The sequence below is a fragment of the Perissodus microlepis genome, chromosome 8 (genome assembly GCF_051167445.1).
Source record: "Perissodus microlepis isolate ML-2025 ecotype Zambia chromosome 8, ASM5116744v1, whole genome shotgun sequence".
Classification (NCBI taxonomy): Eukaryota; Metazoa; Chordata; class Actinopteri; order Cichliformes; family Cichlidae; genus Perissodus; species Perissodus microlepis.
Window position 1 is genome coordinate 4,981,088 of NC_140468.1, and position 20,955 is coordinate 5,002,042.

A 20,955-nucleotide genomic window follows, 5' to 3' on the forward strand; every position below is an offset into this window, starting at 1 on the left:
TATCTATGATCCTCTTGGAATGCTAAGTCCTGTGGTCTTAACTGCTAAGAAAATCCTAAGAGATCTATGCCAGGAAGGAATCGGCTGGGACGATAATGTACCAGAGCTGTTTTCCAAAAGATGGTTAACATGGCTCCAGAAGCTTCAGCTATTGAGCAAGTTTGAAGTGAGTCGTTGTCTGAAACCTGATGGATTTGGAGAAATCACGAGAGCTCAGTTGCACCATTTCTGTGATGCCAGTGAGGATGGGTATGGAACAGGGACCTATCTGCTGATTGAAAACATCTGTTCAGAACGACACTGTGCGTTTGTTATGGGAAAGGCTCATGTTGCTCCTCTTAAATCCTTTACCATCCCGAGAATGGAGCTCATTGCAGCAACCATGGCCAGTCGATTGGATGTACTCTGGAGGAAAGAGCTGCAGATGGAACTTCTGGATTCTGTGTTTTGGACAGACAGTGCTTCTGTTCTTAAATACATCAGGAGTGAGACTTCAAGATTCAAGGTTTTTGTGGCCAACAGAGTTTCACAAATCTTAAGAGTTTCATCTTCCTCGCAATGGAGATATGTGGACACTGCCAGTAATCCAGCAGATATGGCCTCAAGAGGAGTGAAAGTCAATGTTTTTATGAAGAATACAAAATGGTTGTCTGGGCCTCAGTATCTTCTACAATCTAGGAGTGAATGGCCTGTCTACCGAGATGACATCAGTCTGCTTGCATCTGATGATCCTGAGGTAAAAACAGTTGCCACAGTGAGTGTTGAGCAAGCTGGAGAAAATTCTGTTACTCGCTTGTTTAAACATTTTTCCACCTGGACACGTCTTAAGAAGTCAGTGGCATGGCTGTTAAAATTTAAGGACTTGCTTCTGTCCTTTGTGAAGAAAAGGAGAGAATTGTGTTCAAGCTTACCACAGTCAGAGGTCACCAAAGAGCAACAGAAATCATTTGTGGAAGAAAAGCTGAGGAACTTTAAGAGGACATCTGTGATTAAGAATCTTACAGTGGAAGATCTGGACAAAGCTGAAGTTGTCATTATCAAGTTCTGTCAGAGGAGGAGATTTTCCTTGGAGCTTGTGAGTCTGGAGAAGGGACAACCTATTATAAAATCAAGTCCTCTAAGAAGACTCTGCCCACAGCTGCAAGATGGAATTCTCAGAGTGGGTGGGAGACTCAGTAGATCATCGATGCCGGTTGAGGTGAAACATCCCATAATACTAGCAAAGGATCAACACATCTCCGAGCTCTTGCTTAGACACATACATCAGGAAGTTGGACATGGTGGTCATAACCACATGCTGTCTAAGCTAAGAGAAAAGTTCTGGTTGATTGGAGCTAGTACAGCAATAAGAAAAGTGTTATCTAAATGTGTCATCTGTCGACGTCTTAATGCTCCACCAGTGAATCAACAGATGGCGGATTTGCCCAATGAAAGAATCATTCCAGATGAACCTCCATTCACGCGGGTGGGAGTGGATTACTTCGGACCCTTCAGTGTAAAAAGTAGGAGGAGCGTGGTGAAGAGATACGGTGTTATATTCACCTGCCTTGCTATCCGTGCTGTTCACATTGAGGTTGCTCCATCACTGGATACTGACTCTTTCATTAATGCATTCAGACGTTTCAATGCAAGAAGAGGTCAGGTTCGAGAACTGCGTTCTGACAACGGAACCAATTTTGTAGGTGCTGAACGTGAACTTAGAACTGCCATTGAACATTGGAACCAGGTGAAAATCAATGACGTCTTTCTGCAAAAGGGAGTTAAATGGACCTTTAATCCACCTGGAGGTTCACATCACGGAGGAACCTGGGAGCGACTGATAAGACTGGTTCGCAAAGTACTTAATTCCATAATGAAAGTACAAAACCTGGATGAAGAAGGTCTTCATACAGTACTTTGTGAGGTTGAAGCCATCATTAACAGCCGCCCAATTACCAAAGCCTCAATGGATCCTAACGACCTGGAAGCTTTGACCCCTAATCATCTTCTTCTGTTAAAGACCTCACCGATATTACCACCAGGAGTATTCCATTCCACTGATATGTACACACACAGAAGATGGAAACAAGTCCAATACATGTCTGACTTGTTTTGGAAAAGATGGGTGAAGGAATACCTACTACAGCAACAGGAACGTCAACGATGGATTGGAGTAAAAAGGAACCTCATCGTGGGAGATCTGGTTCTCATCATGGACAGTTCGGCACCTCGAAACTCTTGGCCAATGGGACGTGTGATAAAGACTTTTCCTGACCGAAGAGGATTCATTCGTCAAGTTACCAAACTGTGTCTACTGCTGGAGGCAGATCACAGTTAAAGACTTCTGGGTCCAATTATCAGACTTTGATTGTATTTGGACATAAAATGTCTCTCATTTTTCTTTAAAGATAGACTTTAAGATTACCTATAGGATTCCTGTGGGTAATATTGAAATACAGTAAATGATTGACTTTTCTCTGCATGTTTTATGTCTCCTACTTGGTTAATTATGGGTAATTATTAGAAGGGATTCTAATAATTAGGGGCTGGTGTGTAGGATTCTGTTTCTGATTCTGTTGTCTCTTTATTTGCTTTAAAATGATGGAGGGCTTCAGTGTTGGTGTGCTCTGAATGTCAAGGACTGTTTTTCTCACTGCCTTTTGTGCTCCATGTGGTAAAGCTTTGCTGTGAATCACGTGTTAAACTCCCTAAAGAAGCCCTCGCTCTAACAGAAGCTCCTGTTAAGGTGAGACTTTGTCACTGACATTCGTCACTCCTCCTGTCAGAGTTATCATCACCTGTGGTTTCCACCATGAATCATGGTGTCTTTTCCTGAAACTCCAGAAATATTATTTTTAGAGGATTTTGTTCACTGATGTACTTTTTAAAAATATACTTATTAAAATTGCTTTTGAAGAAAAATTGATGGAAATTTTTGAGTCCTGATGCGTTCCAGTTTTTTACTTCGGTCGTTTCTCTTCCTTATTAAGACTTCCTCATTGGAGGTCAGCTTCATTTAATGTTGAAACCTCATGTATACTGAAGGGTAACTTAGAGAATGTGTTTTTATATAAAGCAAAAACTGGATTTTGTTCCTTACGAGCTCCACAGTGCAGAGGAGACACAAATCCCTGGGACTGTTATGGCAGGACTCCTGTAGGAGCCATAATTGAATGTATTGAATTTTGATGATCACTGGGTTTTTATTTGTTGGGAGTCACTTGGGTGCTAGCGGTGACATAAATGGGCGTTGTCAGTCTGTCATTCACTGGTTTTGATTTTGACAGAGAGGAGGGCTGGGTAGCCGTAGTTTTTGTTGACCGCTGCACAACATGTTTCGCCTTGTTACATTAGAGCCTGTGATGTTTTAAGAGTCTGAATCAGGAACCGATGACATTACTCTGTAAACTCTCAAAGCACTTTAATAAACAAGCAAACAATTCCACCTCTCGCATTATTGCGTAAAGTTGACAGCGCGTCAGGCAAATAGGCAGGCTCCATCCCCGGCCTCTAGCGACTGTGGAAGTCGCTACAAGTCCACTTAAACGTTAATATCTCCTCCTGCTGCTGCCTCCTTTTCTATCCATGGATGATCACTTACAAGGTGATTTTTGCCTGCAAACTTTTACTGGAAGATGGAAAGAAAACAAAGCTGTAGAGACCAAATAAGTGGAATAAGATACCAAAAAACCTGGCTGAACAGAAACAGGTTCAAACACTGAAAAACAAGTATAAAATAAACAGATTCATTTAAAAACAACAACAACAAGTGTTTTCATCCAAATTCCCTCCAGGGCTATGAAAGGATATTTCCCCATTTTTGACTTGCAAATATTTTTCTATTCTTGTGCAGATAAGCCTATTTTGGCTTCACTTCCGCATGTTCTTGGCAGGCTTTTACGTCTGCTTTCTTGTTTTTATGTTCATGGGAAGACTTTAACGTTTCCTGTTTTGCCGAACCCCTCCTTTATCATTTTATTTAGCACCATTTGTAAACACCGAAAAAATCTTAGGTCTTCAAAAAAAAAATTCTAAAGCTTTGAATGGTTCCTCTGTGTAGAAAACATTAACACTAGTTCATACTATGTAACACATAACTACATGTTGAACTTAGAGGATAAACAAAGTAGCATCGATCCAACACCAATAATAGAGTTGCTATTGTAACCGGTGTAATTATAACAAGATGTGATTTATGACCCTGTTACACTATGACACTATCAATATTCGGATCGATCCACCCACTTCTGCAGGGGTTCAACGTCCGAGTGAGAGAGTGTAAGCGGGTTGAGCCTTATCAGAAGAGGAGTTAACAGCCTGTCGCTCAGTTCTCTGCTGGAGACGAAAAAACTCTCAGCTCAAGCTTTGTGTCCCGGACGCGGCCAGCTGCACACAATGATCCCCGCCGTTGCCTTCTGCACTCCAACTATGCGCAATTGCGCTTTTTTCAGAGGTTTAAAGCTTTTTCAGAGGCCATGGACACGCCAGCCAGGACTAACTGCATCCACTCGGTGAGTGAGCCGTGGAAGGTAAAATAAGAGAAAGCGCTTTCGCTTTAAAGCAAAGCTCCTGGGCGGGGGTCTTGGAATTGGAAGTGAGTAAACGCTCCTTAAAATAGCATCAACCGCAGAAAAACTAATGCGCTCGGTGGTATGTTAAATGACCGTCTTTTCTACCAAGAAACATCCGTTTGTATCGACTTGAAAGTTGTGTTTCCGTCTGCAGAACTCACCCCCAGGATTAGTGGTCTCGGGTCTAGCGTTGCGCTGTCTCAAGCTCGGCTATTTTGTGCGCAGACTTTGCAGCTAAAACTGTTAAAATCAGAAGCAAATCAGAAAACTTCACGAATCCCTGAGGAAATTCTGTGGTCACAGTCGCTCCAGGATTTTGGAAACGGCGATAATACAACCCATAGCAAAGTGTGCATTATTGCAGTGTGTGTGTTGTTGTTGCTTTAGATGGAGGAGTTGTGTGGAGAGATCAACAAGCAGGAAAGTTTTCCTGTGGCTCGGTGGTGCAGCACGTCATGGAGATCAAAGAAACTGAAGAAAATCTGTTTTCACAATCACGGATATCAATATTATTTCCAAGTATTTCCATTGTGTAAAGATGCATCAGTGTATCATCAATTTAATCAGTGTGCAGAAAGTTTTTTTTCTTTATCTGAGCAGGATGGAACAGAACAATTGATTTATAGGGTGGATCCAAACGGGTACCGAGGTCTGTTCCATGTGCTCCCACAGTTTTGGAAGTCCTCTAGCCTTCATTGGCTAAGGAGGAGGATCAGGCAGACCACCTGGGAACCTCCAGCCCGTGGAAACCTGATGGTGTTTAGTATTTCTTCCTCTTTGGGAATTTTCACCCATGCTCAGCAGCCCTGAACCTTCCTGCACCTCATCTCTGCATGCAGTCAGAAAGTATGTAATGCAGTAGATTCATAAAAATCAAGTCAAAGGCAGTTTTGAAATAAAACAAAACCAAACCTGCGTTGTTGTGATTATAATAATAATAATACATTTTATTTAAAAATAGCGCCTTTCAGAGCACCCAAGGACACTGTACAACAAATACACAATATACACAATTATAAGAGTAACAGATAAAAGTTAAAAGGATGCAGAGGTTTAGACATAAGCAATTTTATGGAGAGAAATGTACCTTGTACTGTCCGGCTCTGCTTAACTTGTACAGTTAGCTGTTATGTTACATCCAGAATTGATTAAATCCATGAAAAACATGATGTAAAACTAGCAGATCTCTAACTTTTTGGGTTGTGACACATCCAGCTTTGTTATTTGAGGCCACATTTCAGTCAATCTTTCACCAGTTTTACCCTTTCCCTCCGAACTCTTCAAATGATTTAACAAATAAGATTTTCATGTGAAATTGTTTAATATTTAACATAAACCAGAAGTGAGAAATACAATATATAGATATAAGGGGTGCAAAAACCAAAACAAAACTCCCATCTTATCGTCTTACGATGCTTCAGACCGATCGATCCCGTCACTCTGTCAGTAAAAACTCACCACACTAACCGCATGCTTTGGCACTCATTTAGGTTGGTTTTTATTCTTCTGCCTGAGCTTGTTCCATCTCTGCTTGCCAGTAAATTTTGTCTTTTGGTATCGTGCCTTCATTTAAGCACTTGTAAGCAAACACAGTGTGCAAAGGCAGCCAGGGAGGACAAAGGTCTAGAGCAGGGATGGGGAACTTCAGGCCTCCAGGGCTGGTGTCCTGCAGGTTTTAGATCTTACACACACCTGAATCAAATGATTCATTCATTACCAGGCCTCTGGAGAACTTCAAGACATGTTAAGGAAGGTAATTTAGCCATTTAAATCAGCTGTGTTGGATAAAGGACACATCTAAAACCTGCAGGACACCGGCCCTTGAGGCCTGGAGTTCCCCCACCCCTGATCTACAGTCTGAATCAAATCGGTACAAAAAAGGGGGGAAATCCTTCAAGTTTCCTAAAGCTGACAAAAAAACAGCTGCTCTGGAGCTCTCCAGGATGTGAGGCCCCCGAAAGGTTCTCTGTGTGTCAGCTAGTTTACAGTAATCTAGTGCCAGTAAATCAGAAACAGAAAAGATGAAGGTTTATGTTGTTGAATCAAGAGGCGTTTAAAACACAGCTGTAAGATTTCAGGCAGTTTGTTTTTTACACACATTTTACAAGTGTTATAAATCCTGCTCTGGTTCCTCGGTCAATCATTAATAGTTTCACAAAGAACATGCACCTTTCTTTGTATAAAAGCAGGCAATTAATTACTTTGCATGTTTAACCGTTTGATTTCAGTCTTGTGTTTATTCCTAATAGTGTTTTGTTTTTTGGGGAAGAATACTGGAGCTCTGGGCCCCAGATCAGTGTGGATTTGTTTGTTGACCTTTAGTCTCTTTAGTTGTTTTTTTTCCCCTTCTCTGTCTCTGTACACTTGTTTTTGTTTTTTTGTTTTTTTTTTAATTGGTTGAACTGGGATTTAACAACCCCGAGGCTAACTAACATGTAATCAGCATGCAGGGCTCTGTGGGGACTGGTGAGACACATAAACTGTTACTTAGTTTTCAGATCACTGACTGAACTCATTTTGTGACTCTGGTAAAGAGGGTAATAAGCAGAAGGTAATAAGGAGAGATCTGCTAACCAGTGGTAAGCAACAGACAAATAACTGACCAGAATTTCACTGAACACAGCAAAAACTTCTTGGACACTCGGTGTGGCACAAGAAATCTTATTCTTTGTCATTTAAATACTCGAAAGGGACCATCGGCTCATACATGGTCAGGAAGTTGAGCTCAGTGACATCTCTTTAAACCTGTTGAGAGTATGGTTTTCACAAGGGGGGGGGCATCCATGGAGGCCATAATGGCTCTTGTAGTGTGCTTAAAACGTGTATTTCTCTTTTTTTTTCTTTGTTTTTTTTTTCCGCCTGTTCCGTTTGGTTCTTTTGTCATCAGAATTATTGTCTAAAGGCAAAGAAAGATGTCCAACGGGTTTACTTTACCCGTAAATGGGCCTCCATACCTTGGAGGGCCTGAGATGTCCCTAGAGAGGTGGCGTCTGATACCCGACCTGACATATAGACACAAACAAACAGGGGCACACACAGATACAAACAGCCATTCCCACCCTCATGCTCTCAAATGCAATTACTCAGCACAAAACGTGTATTTCTGCTGTAAAGTTGTACATTTTAACACTGGGTCTCTGTTGGGACTAGAAGAGTTGCGGCTTTAAGTATTTCAGCATTGGTTTCATTTTTCAGCCCTGCAGGTTTCTGCTTGTTCCAGACTAAAAACTGTACACAGACACTTGAACTTCCTGCTGTAGTTTGCCCCTATATGTTACATATTTCACTGTCTATCCCTTTTTTTTTTTTTTGCTGCCTAGCCTGACCTGTCTCCCCAATGTAAGTTTTTATATTGTATGTATTGTCTGTATGGTCGACTAGTATGGGCTCAAAATGTGGTCATAAATATTTTGTACTTCAAAAAAAGCGCCCCTCCAACAGCCAAACCCATCTGTTCTCTGATTGGATTGTTACATTCGTGATTGACATGACATTGACCAATCAGATGAAAGGAAGAAAAATAGGGTCAAAATTCGTACTTGTAACTTGCAGGGGTTTTTTTTCTAAGTCCACACACAAATCTTTTTTACACATACAAATCTTTTTTACGCATACAAAAATCTTTTTTACGCATACAAAAATCTTTTTTACGCACACACAAATCTTTTTTACACATACAAATCTTTTTTACGCACACACAAATTCTTTTTACACATACAAATCTTTTTTACGCACACACAAATCTTTTTTACGCACACACAAATCTTTTTTTACAAGTACAAAATATTTATGACCACATTTTGAGCCCATAGACTAGGTCTGTCATTTCAGCTGCAGGCAACTGACAAATAAAACTTATCCTTAGTTGTAGGTTTCAAGTGTTTCTAAGCGTCTGAGCTAATAATGTCTGATGAGACCTAAGAAGATTAAATGTCTAACTCATTTCATCGGTCAGTTGGCTTTTGGTTTTTATTAATGCATGTAGATAATAATCAAGGAAAAATCCAGAAGAAGAAATAATAAATCTGATGATGGAGACCAATTAGTCTTAGAGGTCATCCAGGTCTTTGTCTTTAACTTTCTGCTTCTAAATTCAGATAAAACTGAGGTTATTGTACTTGGCTCTAAAAAATCTTAGAAATATGGTATCGAGCCAGATGTTTACTCTGGATGGTGTTACTCAGGCCTGCAGTAACACTGTGAGGAACCTTGGAGTCATTTTTGACCAGGGTATGTCCTCAATGGAAGCCATCAGTTGATCCAAAATGCTGCAGTAAGAGTATTGACGGGGACCAGAAGGAGAGGCCATTTCTTTCCTATACTGGCTTCTCTTCATTGGCTCCCTGTTAAATCCGTAATTGAATTCAAATCCTGCTGCTCACATACAAGGTTTCGAATGATCAGGCCCCATCTTATCATGTCCTTCACATTTTCTTGCAAAGCTTCCAGTGTCTGAAAATCTTACTCTTTGCTTCACAGCGGCCTCCGTGTGGACAGTCCGCCCATCATCCCGACTCTCACCACCAGCTATGTCCATGGCACGTCTTCCACTTCGATGCTCCACATGACGGTAGCAGAGAGCCTGCAGAGGTCGGTGGAGCGCTGGCCCGACAGAGAGGCCATGGCTTTCCTACAAGATGGAGTCCGCAAGACCTTCGCACAGTTCCAACAAGATGTGAGTCCTTTACTTTAAAGCATGTAGAGCAAGTGTGTCGAACTTATTTTAGATGATGGCTCGCATAAAGACCAGTTTGAGCTCAAGGTTGATGGAATAGTAATCAGCTGCTTAATTATTTAATTTTCAATTATTAAAAAAAACCTCTGACGACTATCTGGGCCAGTCAGGTGACAGACATCCCTGTTCTACCCGACAACTGGAGATGCCATTTCCTGTTAAATTGTTTTTCTTGTTTAATGAACTAGAACAGCCCCTTTCTGCCTTTTATAGACTACCATTGCATGTGTTGTTTACTAAAATGGCCTTTACTATGGAAAACCACAACACCTTGACAATATCTTTTTTTTTTTTTTTTTTTTTTTTAATGAGTCAAAGTACTTGACCAGAATATTTGAAACATTGTTGCAAAGAAGAAAGCAGAAATCCATTACATTGATAAATTGGGGGATTTACTCAAAGCCATCCAGAAGAACTGGACCCCCTCGTGATCTGTTCACTCTTCCCTCAGTGTCCATAAATAAGAGATCAAACAGTACTGTTGCCCGAGCATGTACTAGTTGTTAAATGGGACCATAGCTCTTTTCTTCTAAAACCAAATCTGGACCCTTGATCACATCAATCTAAAAGGTCCCTCGTGACCTCATGAAGATTTTCATGGTGTTGTCAGGTTTACTGTTCATCCACATGATCGAGGTGATCATCAAATCAGGTCTCAAGTGGATTCTGTGAAATGTGCTGTCCAGGGAGCAAGGGGCACATATGGTTAATGCAGAGATTCATTTTCTTGTTTAGAAAATCTGCACATTTGCTCTTTGATTTTTTTTTCCTGCTTTTTCACTTCTTTTAAAGACTACATTCGATTTAGAATAGAATAATCCTTTAATTCCCCACAAGGGGAAATTTAAACAAGTACATTTGATTGCTGAGTCATCACTAGCTACATAAGTCATAACAGGAGCTTTAAACTGACACTTCACAGCAAACTTTGACTCCTGCCTGAAAAGCACCTCCACCACTGATGCCCTCACCTTTTATTTCATCATGTTTAGTGTAAACATGCAAGTCTAAAAGTCACTGGTCAAAGTCACAGCAGCACCACAGACTGTTTGCATTAACTTGGCACACAATCCCAGTATGCTTTTTATGGCGATACCTCTGCTCTACTTGGCAGCTCTGCTACGCTCTCCCTTCATGACATAAGAGAGAATGTGTTTGAGTTTCTGATATCTTCCTATGCCTGGCTCTGCCTGAGTGCTTTATAGCAAAGCTAGAAAGGGGTTTTGTTAAGTTAATATCCTCATGACAGGATCTTAAATGACTTATGAGGAACATTATCCATTTAAAAAAAGAAAAACACTCTTTAATGTATGAAAAGTGAGGGTAGTTCCTGTATGTTTCAGCCAATCAGGTGTTGGCTGTGGCTCTTTCAGTCGTGCTGAGTCTGCATCTCTGCTGCTGCTATCAGAGGAAATGAGGACAGATCCTATTTCAGAGCTGAGCTGCCTACAGCGTCCCCAAAACCTGACTTTACATAAATTACTTTAAACAGCTGTTTTCTTTATTTGAAAGGGAAGAAAACTGTAGTTGTCACATGGAAATGTTGCTTTGCTAACACTATCGGTGCTTTCTCTGTAGCTTTTCATTGTGACGTGTGTGAAACATGGCAGACTGCTCTGTTGCTGGCGTAATGTAAAGCACAGTAATCTTTGGACCTGCAGCATCCCCTGTATGTTTGATGGTCTCACTGCACAGAGTTGTTTGTGTCTCTGCAGGTGGACCAGGCTGCAGCCGGGCTGCTGGCGCTCGGAATGAAGAAAGGAGACCGGCTCGGCATGTGGGGACCAAACACTTATGAGTGGGTCCTGTTCCAGTTTGCAACAGCCAAAGCTGGGATTATACTGGTGAGTTAAAGCTGGGCATGTTGCAGTATTGAGATTTGGTAAGGTTGAAAACTAAGTAGGGGCAGGTGACTGGCTAAAGTCGCGTAGATGCCTTCAGATACCTCACAAATGTCACTTATGTGTTAAGGAAATCCTGTTCAGTGGGTCTAAGTTGTGGACCCCGATAAGCAGGAAACTAGATGGGAACTATATTTTCATGCTTCGTGCCACCTTAAATGTTTCCTGGAAAACCATGTCACCAACATGCAGCTCTACAGTGGCCTACCCACGATCTCCAGCTCTGCAAAAGTCCCACTGTGTGAGCCAGACGCCAAGAGGTGGCGTGGTCGGCCAGCCTGACCCTCAGGAAGTTATTGACGAGGACACTGGACTGCAGATCAATGCTTTCTGTCTGCCATGCTTCACAGAGATGCCTGGACTGAAGATGATAAAGATGAAACTTAGTTTCTTGAAAGCTCTAGTTTCGTCTCCTTCCTAATGTTTACCTTCCACAGGTGGCTGTGAACCCAGCATACCAGGTGCAGGAGGTGGAGTTTGCCTTGCAGAAGGTGAGCAGGTTTTTTTTTTTCAGCCTGATTATGTTTTCTTTTTTTAATTCTTGGACACAGAGACACATGCATATGTGTGACACGTGAAAGTTTAACTTCTCTGCTCCTTTTTTTTTTTTTTTTTTCTTCTCTCGCAGGTTGGGTGCAAAGCTGTAGTGTGCCCTACGAAGTTTAAAACCCTGAATTACTGCGACATGCTGAGGAAGATCTGTCCAGAAATCGAGACGTCCAGCCCAGGAGACATCAAGAGCAGCAGGTACAGATCACCCGTCAGCCCCTCAGGTTGAAATGTGTGAAATGTGATGTTCCCTCCAAGCATGAAGGCGGCAGGTTTAACGGTTTAAAGATTATTGTGACACAAACACTGGCCATGAGGCTAATTTGTATCCTTGGAAGAACCAAAGATGAGCTTTTCAAATTCGACTGTGGAGAGACGTGGTGGTTGGAGGCTTTTAAAACGGAAGGTTTTGCATTAAAACTAGTGCAAAAACATACATGCTTCATATGCTGATAGCTTCTTTACATTGGACATTGCAAGGCTTGCTGTTAATCATTTGGTTGGTTCAGTTCCTTTAAAGTTAACTGATTTCTTCAGAACACATTGCTATTGTCTGTTTACCTGACTGATACTCTTTACTTACAGCTTTGCCAACCAACAGATTTCCAGCGGTTAAACATCACAGCCTGACCGTCATTTCTCTGGTTATGCTGACCCTCTGATTGTTTGCTTTCCTTCCACCAGACTCCCTGAACTCCGCTCCGTGATTGTTTTGGATAGCCGACAGCCGGGCATGCTTCACTTTGAGGATGTGATGCAGGCCGGCAGCAGTCAGCACATGCAGCAGCTTCAGGATCTGCAAAAGAAGATCTCGTTCGATGACCCCATAAACATCCAGTTCACTTCGGTAAGTGATGCACAGTCATTGTTCTCTTCCCACTGTGGCTGGATGGCATGCAAAAGATTTTGTTGCCACAGGAAATATTTCAGAGTTCAACAATAATTATTATAAGACCTTAAACGACCTGCTGCAAGGTCATTAAAACTTTGAATGTTAGTAAAGTTTAAACTGGTGAGTAAAAGATTCACACACTGTACAGCTGCAATGAAGGGGGAAACTATCCACAGAGAACAAACTGTTTTTGTTAGAGGTGGTGAAGAATTTTTTTTCATGTCCAAAGTTTGGTGCTTTAACATTCACGTGTGTGGTGCCTGACCAAGAAGCAACCTCCTGAAGAATGGAGCTGAGATTCTTGTTGACCAGATCCCACCCACAAGGATGCTGCAAATAATCCATAGTGTTGTACTCTCCCAGGGACGATGGGAAAGGATGGTCTGTGTCCCTCCATGGATATGCTTCTGCAGACCAGCACTGACCCACCACCACACCAGTCATGCTGAACAGTGTTGCAGGAGCCTAATGTTCTCCACGGCTTCTCCAGAGCCTTTCACGTCTGTCACATGTGCTCAGGGTGAACCAGTTCTCATCTGTGAAAAGCACAGGGAACCATTAGTGGACCTGCTAACTCTGGTATTCTATGGAAAATGTCAATTGTGCTCCACAGTGCTGGGAAGTGAGCACAGGGCCCACTAGAGGTCCTCAGGTCACCCTCATGAAGCGTGTTTCTGATTGGTCATGCACAGTCACACCAGTGTCCTGCTGGAGGTCATTTTGCAACTCTGGCAGGTCTCATCCTGTTCCTTCTTGCACAAAGGAGCAGATACTGGTCCTGCTGAGGTTAAAGGCCTTCTACGGCCCTGTCCAGCTCTTATAGTGTTACTATCTCATGGAACCTCCCATATGCTCCTGAGACTGTGCCGGGAGACGCACCAAACCTTCTTTTGTTGACATGTTTTGATGTGCAATCCTGGAGGATCTAAACTACACCGACCCTTGCCAAATGCAAAACTAGTGAAAACCATTAGAAAAGATGAGGAGGTAAAAAATGTCCATGGCGTCCAGGTGTAAAACCATTCCTGTTTTACGGATTTGTCTCATTGTTGAGCCTCTAGTGCACATGTTGGTAATTTCATTAACACCAAAGCAGCTGAAACAGATTAACAACCTGCTTAAGAGGAATTATGGATTTGGATTTGATCAACTGGTCTCTGAATGCAATTGACACCCCTTCTCAACGAGAAGTCTGGGCTCGGGTGAGCCTGACTGCTGAAGATATCTACCTATTCGGAACCATGATAACAGGGTTCTTGCTGATCTTATCGAAGAATTAAGGAAGCGGAACCGGCTGTTCAAACCCCCACAAGGCTGCCCGCTGGGATTGAAATGATGGGACGAGGCGTGAATTTCTAAAAATGGGCTCATTGAGTGCAGCACGGAGAAGATCTTGGAGAACGCACGGCTGCCGTGAATACTCAGAACAAGACCTCTGAGTGGAAAAACTGGATTACATCTGGAGGGGCTAGCTCGAACAACACATTTGAGCGCAAATTCGATCACATCTTGGGGAAGTGCACTGCGGTCGTGAGTTCTCAGAACCTGCTCTTTGAGCAAAAAGAATGACAACATCACGGAACGTAAGTTTGGATAACATCATAGAAAGCTCACGGCTCTCCAACGGGAGATTGAGAGACCAGTGTTGGACTGTTAGAACAGCTTTGAAATTCATGAGTTGTTCGCACTAAAGTAAAAACTATCATCACTTCATGCGGAGACCCCTTCGGCGCCAGCTGCGGCCTCAAGGCTGGAGCTGAACAAAACGCCCTGATAACTACTGTGTTTAGACTGTTCCCCCCATTCCATGCAAGGCCACCTGGGTTGGCTGGAAGACTGTTTACTTAGCCTGGCGGGGCGAAGGACACTGTCTCAGCTGAACTCTGGAGACACACACACACACACATACACTGATATGCACACACTGATCCCCCCTCCCTTTCCAAACGCCTTCGATGCTTGTGCCCTACCGGGGAAGATGGCAGTCAACTGGACCAGCGCAGACATGTTGCAGGACCGGATGCGCTGGCTACACCGGCTCTCTCTTACCCTTTACCCGCCCCTGTTGCTTGTCTTGTGTTTCTATGGTGTATTGATAGTCATGTGCTTTTTGTGCTGAGGTGTTTTTTTTCTGTTATCAAACTGTTCTCCCACTAGGAGCTCAGTCTGAGTGGAGTTTTTTTCTCCTCCTCTTACCTCATGTTATGTATTTTCGTTGTTTTTTTCCTATCAGCCTACCTTTCTGACATGTCTCCCCAATGTGATGTTTGTGTAAAGTTGGTCAGAAGGTTCCTTTGTAAGTGCGCATGCGCTGCCTGCTGTAACCCTAATTTCCTTTGGGATTAATAAAGTATTCTGATTCTGATTCTGATTAAACAACACAGCGAAACACCTGCAGTCATAATGAAGACAAAATCAATCATATCCATTTGACTGTTTCTTTTTTCTAGTCAGAAATTGTGAATATCTAATCTTACAATCCTAAACTCATCGCATAATTTTAATGTATTATTATTTGGTTTCAAGATGGCGCCGCGGATGGCAGCCTCGGTACTGCGCTCTCTCGCACTTTTCTTGTTTCTGTTTATTTTCTGCGCTTTTGGTCACTCAGACCACATCACTTTCTCCAGAGATCAACTGCTAAACATCAGGCAGTCGCCTCACTATAGTTCTTATCCATTTTTCACAAACCCGGAAAGTTTTTTGGAGATTTTAGTTGGAGGCGCAGCAGCTCTCTGTGGCTCCTGGAGGGAGATGTAGACGGGGGAGTCGCGCTGGTGAAACTACGTCGGCGAGGATTCCGCACGGCACTCCCCTCCATTCACCTCGCGAATCTCCGCTCTCTTCCAAACAAAGTCGACGAATTACTGCTCTTAAACCGGACTAACAAGGGCTTTGCACGCTCTGCTGCCCTCTGCTTCACTGAAACCTGGCTCAGTGAGCGAGTCCCAGACGCTGTCTTAAATCTGCCGGGCTTCCAACTTCACCGGGCGGACCGCGAAACAGAGCTCTCAGGGAAAACAAAGGGTGGTGGAGTCTGCTTCTACATTAATGAAGGTTGGTGTACTGATGTCACAGTGTTACAGAAACACTGCAGCCCACACTTGGAAAGTTTTTTCATCAATTGTAAACCGTTTTATTCACCGCGGGAGTTTTCTTCCTTCATGCTGGTTGGAGTTTACATCCCTCCACAGGCCAACGCAAACAACGCACTGTGCGAGCTGGCTGACCAGATTACTACCCTGGAGAGGAAATTCCCAGATTCCTTTACAATTATCCTTGGGGATTTTAACAGAGCAAACCTAAACCACGAACTTCCTAAATACAGACAGCATATAGTCTGCCCCACCAGGGACAACATCATACTGGATCACTGTTACACCACTCTAAAAGATGCCTATCGCTCTGTGCCCCGGGCAGCTTTGGGACATTCTGATCACTGCATGGTCCATCTTATTCCAGTTTATAGGCAAAAACTCAAACGTGCGAAGCCTGTAGTCAAAACTGTGAAGAAGTGGACTAACGCATCAAAGCAGGAACTGGAGGACTGTTTTGACTCCACTGATTGGACTGTTTTTGAAGCTGCATCTGAGAACCTAGATGAGCTCACGGACACTGTGACATCATACATCAGTTTTTGTGAAGACGTGTGTGTGCCAACAAAGACCTTTTGCACATGCAACAACAATAAACCATGGTTCAATTCTAAACTCCAACATCTTTGTAAGGCCAAGGAGGACGCCTACAGAAGTGGTGACAGGGCCCTGTACAAGCAAGCTAGGAACACACTGACCAAGGAGATCAAAGCAGCTAAAAGGATCTACTCCCAGAAGCTGGAAGAACGGCTCTCAGCCAACGACCCAGCGTCAGTGTGGAGGGGCCTGCAGGAAATCACCAGCTACAGATGCCCCCCACCCACTATTGAAGAAAACAAAGACCTGGCCAACGAGTTATACACTTTCTACTGCAGGTTTGAGACGGACCGACTCCCACGCCTCACCCTCCCCTCCCCAGAGACATTGCTTCAGACATTGACCCCCAACACACCTTCCACCTTTCCCCCCTTCACCCTCCCCCTCCCCAATCCAGTCTCAACGACCACCCCCACCCTCCCCAATCAAGACTCAACGACCACCACCACCCTCTCCAATCCAGACTCAACGACCTCCACCACACCTCTCACCTTTCCTCCTCCCTGAAACTCAGAATACACACTGAGGATGTGAGCCGACTATTCCAGAAACAGAAGCCCAGGAAAGCCCCCGGACCAGACGGTGTCTCACCCTCCTGCCTCAAAACTTGTGCTGAACAGCTGGCTCCCATCTTTACTCGCATCTTCAACAGATCCCTGGAGCTGTGTGAAGTTCCCTCCTGCTTCAAACGCTCCACCATCACCCCTGTTCCCAAGAAACCCACCATCACAGGACTGAATGACTACAGACCTGTCGCCTTGACGTCTGTGGTCATGAAATCCTTCGAACGACTGGTGTTAGCCCATCTGAAAGACATTACAGGCCACCAGCTGGACCCTCTGCAGGTTGCCTACCGGGCAAACAGGTCGGTGGATGATGCAGTGAACGTGGGGCTGCATTACATCCTGCAACACCTCGACCGCCCGGGAACTTATGCCAGGGTCCTGTTTGTGGACTTTAGTTCGGCTTTTAACACCATTGTGCCTGAACTTCTCTCCTCCAAACTCTCCCAGCTCAGCGTGTCACCAGCTACCTGTCAATGGATCACCAGCTTCCTGACAGATGGAAAGCAACAAGTGAGGCTGGGGGAGATCACCTCTGAAACTCGGTCCCTCAGTATTGGTGCCCCTCAAGGATGTGTCCTCTCACCACTACTGTTCTCCCTCTACACTAACGACTGCACCTCCAAGAACTCGGCTGTTAAACTCCTAAAGTTTGCAGATGACACCACTGTCATTGGCCTCATTCAGGATGGTGATGAGTCTGCATACCGGCAGGAAGTTGAGCGGCTGGTACTCTGGTGCAGTCAGCACAATCTGGAGCTGAACACTCTTAAAACTGTAGAGATGACAGTGGACTTCAGGAGACATCCCTCAACTCTGCTCCCCCTCACCATATCAGACAGCCCTGTGTTGACTGTGAAGATCTTCAAGTTCCTGGGTACAACCATCTCCCAGGACCTGAAGTGGGAGACCAACATCAACTCCATCCTCAAAAAGACCCAGCAGAGGATGTACTTCCTGAGACAACTGGGGAAGTACAGTCTCCCACAGGAGCTGCTGATCCAGTTCTACACTGCGGTCATTGAGTCTGTCCTGTGCTCCTCCATCACAGTCTGGTATGGAGCAGCCACTAAACAGGACAAGAGCAGACTGCAGCGGACTGTACGGGCAGCAGAAAGGATCATCGGCGCCCCCCTGCCCTCCATCCAGGATCTGTACCTCTCAAGAACCAGGAAACGGGCAGGGAAAATCATCACAGACCCCTCACACCCTGGACACAGACTTTTTGATCTGCTGCCCTCTGGCAGACGGTACAGAAGCCTGCAGACCAGGACCACCCGACATAGGAACAGTTTCTTTCCCCTCGCCATCTCCCTTCTAAACAGTTGACCTGTCACACTGCTCCCACTGCCAGACTGCAACTGCACCTCATGTACATTCTGTAGTATTCATTCCACCTCATTTCATTTCTGTATTTTATGTATATAAGTTTAGATTAGTTATTTATAGTTGGTTTACACAGCTGTGTGTGTGTGTGTGTGTGTGTGTGTGTGTGTGTGTGTGTACATTGCTGTGCTTGAGAGCCACCATCTACCGGAACCAAATTCCTTGTATGTGTCTGCACATATACTTGGCCAATAAACACGATTCTGATTCTGATTTACTTCAGTGTTATCTGTTAATAAGGTATCATGCTGTCTGATAAACGTCTGCAAACACAAAGCCGCAGATTAAATCCTACTTTATGGCTTTATAAGTGCAGTAATGTGAGAATAATATTTTACCAGGGTACAACTGGAGCTCCAAAGGGTGCCACCTTGTCACATCACAACATCATCAACAACTCCTACTTTATTGGAAGAAGACTGGGATACCACTGGAGAGTAAGTGAATTAATTAGGAATTCACACCATTAAGACCTTTTTAGATAATTTACTGATTTTTATTAATGTCTTTGTTAAAGTTTGGGCTTTATTTTATTTCAAAAATCCACGAAAGGATTCAAACTAATGAAGAACTGATCCTGTTATAAACTACTGTGTTTTTGCTTAAAGTCTTTTCATTGCAAAGTTGTTTTTTTTCCCTAATTTTGACTCCTTTATTTCCTCGTTTTCCAGCCTCACACTCGAATCTGTGTGCCAGTGCCTCTGTACCACTGCTTCGGCTCTGTGGGTGGCGGGATCTCCATGGCCGTGCACGGCATCTCCACCGTATTTCCTTCCAGGGGATACGATGGAAAGGCAAACTTGGCAGCTATCGAGAGTGAAAGGTAATGTCAGAAGTTCAGGCTAGGATTTAAAAAATAGGAGACCTCTAAGCCTACAGGGCTGTGTTGTTGTGCGAGTTAACAGAAAGATATTTGATCTTTAATACGCTTGAACAAAAGGTCTGAGACTATAATTGCCTTTAAATCTGGAGCAGTGTTGTACCTTTGGGTCCAGGATACCATCAAATTAAAGCAACACAAACTGGTTTCCACACGTCTCATGTTTCCCTGCTTAACGATGATTTAAAAAAAAAAAAATTTGTAACTGTAATCTGAGTGCATCTCATTACTAACACAGAGGTCTGTGTCTGATCCTTTCTTACGGACTAATGGAGATTGTCTTGTGTATTTGTGGCATGTCTGCTGATTAAAGAAATGAGCTTTAGTCACCATTTAAAAACTTTGTGTTCATCTGAGTGTTGATCTCAGAAAGTCAAATATTGTTTTACTGCATGAGGCTGGTGAGCCTTAGTCTCAGATCCTTCATGAATGAGATCAGATATTTCCCAAAAGCACTTCCTGTGGCCTTGTAAACTGCCCCATTAGGATAACATAAACCGTGTGTGTGTGTGTAAAATGTCTCCCACGCTTGCCAAAGCGCAATGGATCCATGTTTTCATGTTTACAGCAAATTCTGAAAATTTAACAAATGTTGTCTCATCTGACTCTCAATTTCTGCAGTGAGCGAATGTGAAGTAAAATTTAATTATATTTATAGAATACAAATTCAAAACAACAGTCACCTCAAGGTGCTTTATATTGTAAAGTGAAGGCCCTACAATATTAGAAAGAACCACAACAATGAGATGACCCCCTATGAGCAGCGCTTGAGGTTAGCAGGAAGAAACCTCCAGCAGAACCAAGCTCAGGGAGGGGCGGGGCCGTCTGCTGTGACCGGTTGGGTGTGGAAGAAAAGAGGAGAGATGTGAAGTTTGATAACTGCTATTTAAAATGTAGCTTCAGTTTCCTGATATTAGGTGACGGGAGTAGCAGCATTCCTTTTTTTTCTTTTGAGAATTCTCTATAAACCTTAGAGATGGTTTACAGAAATGCTCAGTCCTGTGTATACACTGCCACCCCTCTTGTAAAGGGAGTAGAATTTATAATTTATATTAGTATAGTATTGTCTTGTTTATTTTTGTCTATTTTTTTTCTATCGTGTTTACTATGACTGGGAGAGTTCTGCACAAGAATTCCAGTGTGCCTTGATTGCTGGTTTATGCACAAATGGACTTTGAGGCCTCAAAGATAGAGCTGAATGTGTGACATCACGGTGTCTGTGTACATCATTTATATACAGTCTCATCTGTGGTTACAGTTCTGCTTTCTCTGCAGTTGTTGAGTTCTTCTCAGACTCCTGTAGTCACCTGTTTGATAACAAAAGTGCATCATAACCTTGGATACAGCTAATTTGCACTTTTGGTTTTGGGGTCATTTCCTGTCTTCACACAGTTTTTTGTTTTTTTTGTTTTTTTTTTGTCCAGTTGTTATCATATGCAGATATTACATTTATATAAATGCATATTCAGTAACAAAAAGTGTTTTTGTTACTGAATATTTTAAACACTGTCCAAATGTTCTCTTCTCAGGTGCACTTTCATCTATGGCACGCCCACCATGTATGTCGACATGCTCAACCAGCCGGACCTCACTAAATATGACTTGTCATCAGTGGAGGGAGGTGAGAAAAGAAAATGGTTTTTAAAGTTAATTTTCTGATTTTTTTTATTTATTTATTTTTGCATTCATTTGCTTCTGTTTGTTTACATCTTTGAACTTTAGGCATCATGGCTGGTTCACCCTGCCCTCAAGAACTTGTGAAGAAAGTTTTCTCTGACTTGAGAGTGAAGGAAATAACAGTGAGTCT

General features: G+C 43.2%; 1 protein-coding gene across 2 annotated transcripts in view; it reads left to right on the forward strand.

Annotated features, from left to right (window-relative positions):
* acsf2 (acyl-CoA synthetase family member 2) overlaps nucleotides 1-20,955 on the forward strand; it is a 47,850-nt gene that overhangs the window by 10,873 nt on the left and 16,022 nt on the right. Inside the window, exons 1-10 of one of the 2 annotated variants that reach the window (XM_084937115.1) lie at nucleotides 4,256-4,490; nucleotides 9,030-9,225; nucleotides 11,001-11,129; nucleotides 11,624-11,677; nucleotides 11,815-11,933; nucleotides 12,420-12,582; nucleotides 18,610-18,705; nucleotides 18,940-19,091; nucleotides 20,678-20,769; nucleotides 20,871-20,947. In XM_084937115.1, the coding sequence (XP_084793241.1) occupies nucleotides 4,375-4,490; nucleotides 9,030-9,225; nucleotides 11,001-11,129; nucleotides 11,624-11,677; nucleotides 11,815-11,933; nucleotides 12,420-12,582; nucleotides 18,610-18,705; nucleotides 18,940-19,091; nucleotides 20,678-20,769; nucleotides 20,871-20,947 (1,194 nt within the window). In that variant the 5' untranslated portion in view covers nucleotides 4,256-4,374. Of the gene's footprint in view, nucleotides 1-4,255; nucleotides 4,491-9,029; nucleotides 9,226-11,000; nucleotides 11,130-11,623; nucleotides 11,678-11,814; nucleotides 11,934-12,419; nucleotides 12,583-18,609; nucleotides 18,706-18,939; nucleotides 19,092-20,677; nucleotides 20,770-20,870; nucleotides 20,948-20,955 lie in introns of those variants that run through there. The other variant, XM_084937116.1, reaches the window with a different exon arrangement.